The sequence below is a fragment of the Oncorhynchus kisutch genome, linkage group LG14 (assembly GCF_002021735.2).
Source record: "Oncorhynchus kisutch isolate 150728-3 linkage group LG14, Okis_V2, whole genome shotgun sequence".
NCBI classification, from domain to species: domain Eukaryota; kingdom Metazoa; phylum Chordata; class Actinopteri; order Salmoniformes; family Salmonidae; genus Oncorhynchus; species Oncorhynchus kisutch.
In genome coordinates, this window is record NC_034187.2 from 86,481,750 (window position 1) to 86,489,249 (window position 7,500).

The 7,500-nt window shown below is 47.6% G+C and overlaps 1 protein-coding gene across 1 annotated transcript in view; it reads left to right on the plus strand.

Moving 5' to 3' along the window:
• Positions 1 to 7,500, plus strand: part of csmd2 (CUB and Sushi multiple domains 2) — an 895,829-nt gene that overhangs the window by 255,507 nt on the left and 632,822 nt on the right. The window contains 1 exon segment of the mRNA XM_031789283.1: positions 1,687 to 1,894. Within this exon segment, the coding sequence (XP_031645143.1) occupies positions 1,687 to 1,894 (208 nt within the window).

Sequence of the window (7,500 nt, forward strand, 5' to 3'; positions counted from 1 at the left end):
CTGCCGCTAACAAATACCACGTCACACTCTCTCACACACACACACACACACACACACACACACACACACACACACACACACACACACACACTGTCTTTACCAGCCTTACCAGCTCAAAAGCATGTCTCTGCACTCTCTGGAGAGACAGACAGAGCCAAGGGCCACAGTAACAATTGTTTTTTGTTGTTTGTTGTTAAATTGTCTCCTGATAGGAGAGAAGAAAGTGTTCCCAGTGTGAAATGTTTAACACAAATCTGAATTAATACGATTGAATCTAATTCAATTTAATCAACTTCACCGTTGCTTCGTCTTGCATCATCCAACCTATGCTCTTTCCCCGAAGAATTACAGTCGTAAGTCATAAATCCATGAAACATTTTGTAGTGTTTCTGGAAGGTGTTTTTTGCTATGGAGCTCTGTTCTATTGTAGCTGTCTGCTTACTACACTCTGCATGTTCCCATAAGCTGAATGTAACATCAAAACAACACACAATATTTCTCTGTCTGCATTTGTATTGCTATAGTACTGGTGGGGGCGACATTTGTGTTACTTTATTTTAATTGTATTTTTTTACAAACAATTTGAATTATGCGTTACAGTTACCATTCCTGTTTCAAACCCTTCTCTCTCTGCTCCTTCTCTCTCTGCTCCTTTTCTCTCTGCTCCTTCTCTCTCTGCTCCTTCTCTCTCAGCTCCTTCTCTCTCTGCTCCTTCTCTCTCTGCTTCTTCTCTCTCTGCTCCTTCTCTCTCTGCTCCTTCTCTCTCTGCTCCTTCTCTCTCTGCTTCTTCTCTCTCTGCTCCTTCTTTCTCTGCTTCTTCTCTCTCTGCTCCTTCTCTCTCTGCTCCTTCTCTCTCTGCTCCTTCTCTCTCAGCTCCTTCTCTCTCTGCTCCTTCTCTCTCTGCTCCTTCTCTCTCTGCTCCTTCTCTCTCTGCTTCTTCTCTCTCTACTCCTTCTCTCTCTGCTCCTTCTCTCTCTGCTCCTTCTCTCTCAGCTCCTTCTCTCTCTGCTCCTTCTCTCTCTGCTCCTTCTCTCTCTGCTCCTTCTCTCTCTGCTTCTTCTCTCTCTGCTCCTTCTCTCTCAGCTCCTTCTCTCTCTGCTTCTTCTCTCTCTACTCCTTCTCTCTCTGCTCCTTCTCTCTCAGCTCCTTCTCTCTCAGCTCCTTCTCTCTCTGCTCCTTCTCTCTCTGCTCCTTCTCTCTCTGCTCCTTCTCTCTCTGCTTCTTCTCTCTCAGCTCCTTCTCTCTCTGCTCCTTCTCTCTCTGCTCCTTCTCTCTCTGCTCCTTCTCTCTCTGCTTCTTCTCTCTCTGCTCCTTCTCTCTCAGCTCCTTCTCTCTCTGCTTCTTCTCTCTCTACTCCTTCTCTCTCTGCTCCTTCTCTCTCAGCTCCTTCTCTCTCTGCTCCTTCTCTCTCTGCTCCTTCTCTCTCAGCTCCTTCTCTCTCTGCTCCTCTCTCTGCTCCTTCTCTCTCTGCTCCTTCTCTCTCAGCTCCTTCTCTCTCTGCTCCTCTCTCTGCTCCTTCTCTCTCTGCTCCTTCTCTCTCAGCTCCTTCTCTCTCAGCTCCTTCTCTCTCTGCTCCTTCTCTCTCAGCTCCTTCTCTCTCAGCTCCTTCTCTCTATGTCTGTTGGTCTGTCTGTGGGTCGGTCTGTAATCCTAACCTGTGTCTCTCTCCTTCTCACTCTCCCACAGCGGATGATGGTTGTGGGGGTACGTTGCGAGGCCAGAGCGGTGTGATCACCAGCCCCAACTACCCAGGGGAGTACAGCAACAATGCAGACTGTACCTGGACCGTCCTGGCTGAGCCTGGAGACACCATCGCCCTGGTCTTCTCTGACTTTACACTGGAGGACGACTATGACCTTCTGGAGGTCAGCGGCACAGACGGCTCCTCTCAGTGGTGAGTACCCAGCCGGGGTGCTTCGATGTGGGGGAGGGATTGGGATGAGGTGGGGTGGCGTATGGTGGTTTATGGTCGGTAAACTGATGGAGGTCAGGTTGTCTCAGTGGTGAGTACCCAGCCAGAGGGGGATGTTTTCTGGTGAGCAGATGGTTAGAGGGTGGGGCTTGGTGCTGTTTTCTGGGGAGCAGATGGTTAGAGGGTGGGGCTTGGTGCTGTTTTCTGGGGAGCAGATGGTTAGAGGGTGGGGCTTGGTGCTGTTTTCTGGGGAGCAGATGGTTAGAGGGTGGGGCTTGGTGCTGGTTAAAACATTTACTATGACCTTTGACCTTTCAGGAAATTGGCATGTCCTGTCTCAGTGTTTATTTGGTTTTTATTTTTTTTATTTTATCTTGAATAAGATGTGATGAGCGATTACTAGTGAGCTTACTGCTCTATCATAACTATAATGCTGCGTGTATCTGATTGCTAAAGCCGTGTGTTCATGTGTTCTTCTATTCAGTACTTTTTTGGTTCTCTTCTGAAAGGTAATGGTCTTGTCTCACGGGCTCATGAGACGTCTCATTGTCCAACATGTTGATTTGCTGTTGGCGTAGGAATGGACGGATCAGGTTGGCTACTGAGCTGTGGCTGTGTGTTGGGGAGTAGCAGTGTGATGAAGCTCTGTTCTGGATGTAATTAACTAACGTGATTCAAGATGTTGGAGACGATAGAACCAGGTTACTTCTACCCAACTTTGCAGTTTTGTTTTGTTGTTTAATAATAATTCCCACAGTCGTGTCAAGTTGGCTGGATGTCTTTTGGATGGTCGACCGTTCTTGATACACACAGGGAAACTGTTGAGGGTTGAAAAACCCAGCAGCGTTGCAGTTCTTGACACAAACCGGTGCACCTGCCACCTACTACCTTAACCCTGTTCAAAGGCACTTTAATATTTTGTCTTGTCCATTCACCCTCTGAATGACACACACTCCATGTCTCAATTGTCTCAAGGCTTAAAAATCCTTATTTAACCCCCGTCTCCTCCTCTTCATCTACACTGATTGAAGTGGATTTAACAAGTGACATCAATAAGGGATCATATCTTTCACCTGGATTCACCTGGTCAGTCTGTCATGGAAAGAGCAGGTGTTCTTCATGTTTATTTGACTTGCACTACATCATGACATGAGGTCTCTGCACCTACAGTATGTGAAAAGGCAGAGACATTCTGAAAGCAGTAACAGGGAATGAATTGGACTGGATCTGAACAGACACTTAACTAAGAACTGAGTCACACATCAAAGCGATGCTCTCATTCTGTCACTCTCACATGGCCATTGATAGAGAATAGCTGTTTCCCAAACTCCCTGAAAAAAAAACGAATACACTGCATATGTGATGTCATCAGACCTTGGTCCTCTTTTATGCTGGATTGTGATTGGCTCTAAGTTGCCAGCTCTGTTCCCTGAGCTCTCTTCTCAATGAGTCTGCTTCTGTGGTGATTGTTGCCGGGGACCGCCCCTGTGGCGTTGCATTACACTCTTAGGAGAGAGAGAGAGAGAGAGAGAGAGAGAGAGAGAGAGAGAATTTGGAAGAGAGGGAAGAGAGAGAGAGAGAGAGAGAGAGAGACACAGAGAGAGACACAGAGAGAGACACAGAGAGAGACACAGAGAGAGAGAGAGAGAGAGACAGAGAGAGAGACAGAGAGAGACACAGAGAGAGACACAGAGAGAGACACAGAGAGAGAGAGAGAGAGAGACAGAGAGAGAGAGAGAGAGAGAATATGGAGGAGAGAGAGAGAGAGAATATGGAGGAGAGAGAGAGAGAGAGAATATGGAGGAGAGAGAGAGAGAGACAGAGAGAGAGACAGAGAGAGAGCGAATATGGGGGAGAGAGAGAGAGACAGAGAGAGAGAGCGAATATGGAGGAGAGAGAGAGATGAGGGAGGAGTGACATTTGTTGGCACGCAATGCGGAACGTATCACACTTGATGATGCACTTTGCAGGCGACAGGCGAGACAGGTAGCACTGGGGATAGGGTTGTCACTAGTTACCACAGCCACAAAGTCAAAAATTATGATGAAACCCCAACCTATTTCTACATTTTCTCTCATTAAAATCATATTTTAAACCCATCCCTAACCTTAATCTTCATTTAAACCACACTGCTAAACATATACCTAACCCTAACCTTAAATTAAAATAACAATATAGCCTTTTTGTTTGTGCTAACTAATGAGAACATGGGAACAAGGCTAGAGTACTGTGCTGGAACAAGGAAACTTTGAAATGTCTGACTTGTTTAATGAACCTGTTGTAGTTATACACGTTCAACCAGCTAACAAGTCGAACATTTCTGAGTTTTACTAGTTTTGTCAAGCAGGTGAACGTGGAACAGGCATCTGGCTGTCAGTGTTCCATCCATCAGTGTCCCATCCATCAGTGTTCTATCCATCAGTGTTCCATCCATCAGTGTTCCATCCATCAGTGTTCCATCCATCAGTGTTCCATCCATCAGTGTTCCATCCATCAGTGTTCCATCCATCAGTGTTCCATCCAGCCTCGCCCAGACAACTTGCATCATCCAAAATTACAGACATTTGTAGATGAACAAGCAGTTTCCAAAACCACAAGTAAACACGTTGTCATAATGTCATTTCCTATCAACTAAAACTCCCGGGAATTATTTATGATATTCATCAGGAGAAAGAAACGGATCATTCAATCTAATGTTTTGTCCCAGCAAAGGTGTATTACACCATTACAGGTACCAGGCCTCAAAGAATAGAGTCAGTAAGTGGGAGGTGGAGGACTGTCCATGTTGGCCAGAGTAGAGACAGTAAGTGGGATGTAGAGGACTGTCCATGTTGGCCAGAGTAGAGTCAGTAAGGGGGATGTAGAGGACTGTCACTGTTGGCCAGAGTAGAGACAGTAAGGGGGAGGTAGAGGACTGTCCCTGTTGGCCAGAGTAGAGACAGTAAGGGGGAGGTAGAGGACTGTCCATGTTGGCCAGAGTAGAGACAGTAAGTGGGAGGTGGAGGACTGTCCATGTTGGCAAGAGTAGAGACAGTAAGGGGGAGGTGGAGGACTGTCCATGTTGGCCAGAGTAGAGACAGTAAGGGGGATGTAGAGGACTGTCCATGTTGGCCAGAGTAGAGACAGTAAGGGGGATGTAGAGGACTGTCCATGTTGGCCAGAGTAGAGACAGTAAGGGGGGAGGTAGAGGACTGTCCCTGTTGGCCAGAGTAGAGACAGTAAGGGGGAGGTAGAGGACTGTCCCTGTTGGCCAGAGTAGAGACAGTAAGGGGGAGGTAGAGGACTGTCCATGTTGGCCAGAGTAGAGACAGTAAGTGGGAGGTGGAGGACTGTCCATGTTGGCAAGAGTAGAGACAGTAAGGGGGAGGTGGAGGACTGTCCATGTTGGCCAGAGTAGAGACAGTAAGGGGGATGTAGAGGACTGTACATGTTGGCCAGAGTAGAGACAGTAAGGGGGAGGTAGAGGACTGTCCATGTTGGCCAGAGTAGAGACTGTAAGGGGGAGGTAGAGGACTGTCCATGTTGGCCAGAGTAGAGACAGTAAGGGGGAGGTAGAGGACTGTCCATGTTGGCCAGAGTAGAGACAGTAAGGTGGAGGTAGAGGACTGTCCATGTTGGCCAGAGTAGAGACAGTAAGGTGGAGGTAGAGGACTGTCCATGTTGGCCAGAGTAGAGACAGTAAGGGGGAGGTAGAGGACTGTCCATGTTGGCAAGAGTAGAGACAGTAAGGGGGAGGTAGAGGACTGTCCATGTTGGCCAGAGTAGAGACAGTAAGTGGGAGGTGGAGTACTGTCCATGTTGGCCAGAGTAGAGACTGTCCATGTTGGCCAGAGTAGAGACTGTCCATGTTGGCCAGAGTAGAGACTGTACATGTTGGCCAGAGTAGAGACAGTAAGGGGGAGGTAGAGGACTGTACCTGTTGGCAAGAGTAGAGACAGTAAGTGCGAGGTAGAGGACTGTCCCTGTTGGCCAGAGTAGAGACAGTAAGGGAGAGGTAGAGGACTGTCCATGTTGGCCAGAGTAGAGACTGTAAGGGGGAGGTAGAGGACTGTCCATGTTGGCCAGAGTAGAGACAGTAAGTGGGAGGTAGAGGACTGTCCATGTTGGCCAGAGTAGAGACAGTAAGGGGGATGTAGAGGACTGTCCATGTTGGCCAGAGTAGAGACAGTAAGGGGGAGGTAGAGGACTGTCCATGTTGGCCAGAGTAGAGACAGTAAGGGGGAGGTAGAGGACTGTCCATGTTGGCCAGAGTAGAGACTGTAAGGGGGAGGTAGAGGACTGTCCCTGTTGGCCAGAGTAGAGACTGTAAGGGGGAGGTAGAGGACTGTCCATGTTGGCCAGAGTAGAGACTGTAAGGGGGAGGTAGAGGACTGTCCATGTTGGCCAGAGTAGAGACTGTAAGGGGGAGGTAGAGGACTGTCCATGTTGGCAAGAGTAGAGACTGTAATGGGGAGGTAGAGGAATGTCCATGTTGGCCAGAGTAGAGACTGTAAGGGGGAGGTAGAGGACTGTCCATGTTGGCCAGAGTAGAGACTGTAAGGGGGAGGTAGAGGACTGTCCCTGTTGGCCAGAGTAGAGACTGTAAGGGGGAGGTAGAGGACTGTCCATGTTGGCCAGAGTAGAGACTGTAAGGGGGAGGTAGAGGACTGTCCATGTTGGCCAGAGTAGAGACAGTAAGGGGGATGTAGAGGACTGTCCATGTTGGCCAGAGTAGAGACAGTAAGGGGGAGGTAGAGGACTGTCCATGTTGGCCAGAGTAGAGACAGTAAGGGGGATGTAGAGGACTGTCCATGTTGGCCAGAGTAGAGACAGTAAGGGGGAGGTAGAGGACTGTCCATGTTGGCCAGAGTAGAGACAGTAAGGGGGAGGTAGAGAACTGTCCATGTTGGCCAGAGTAGAGACAGTAAGGGGGATGTAGAGGACTGTCCATGTTGGCCAGAGTAGAGACAGTAAGGGGGAGGTAGAGGACTGTCCATGTTGGCCAGAGTAGAGACTGTCCATGTTGGCCAGAGTAGAGACTGTCCATGTTGGCCAGAGTAGAGACTGTCCATGTTGGCCAGAGTAGAGACAGTAAGGGGGAGGTAGAGGACTGTCCATGTCTAAATAGTGATGGGAACCGTTATTCCAATATTCCAAAATCAGAACGGAGGACATCAGTATTTGATTACTTGTATTCTTCTTTTTAAATATATAAACGTAACAGAAATGAAAATATAAATATTTTGGTCAAATAAAAAATTATAATAAAATCTTTACGAAAAGGTGCATCAGAAAACCAGCCAAGTTCTGGTTTGACCACCAATTCAAATCATATTTGTTACATGCACAGAATAAAACAGGTGTTGACCTTACTGTGAAATGTTTACTTACAAGCCCTTATTAACCAACAATGCAGTTCAAGAAATAGTTACAATATTTAGTAAATAAACTAAAGTAACACAAGAATTGTACATAATAGTGATGAGGCTATATACAGGGGGTACCGGTACAGAATCAATGTGGAGGCTATATACAGGGGGTACCGGTACAGAGTCAATGTGGAGGCTATATACAGGGTGTACCGGTACAGAGTCAATGTGGAGGCTATA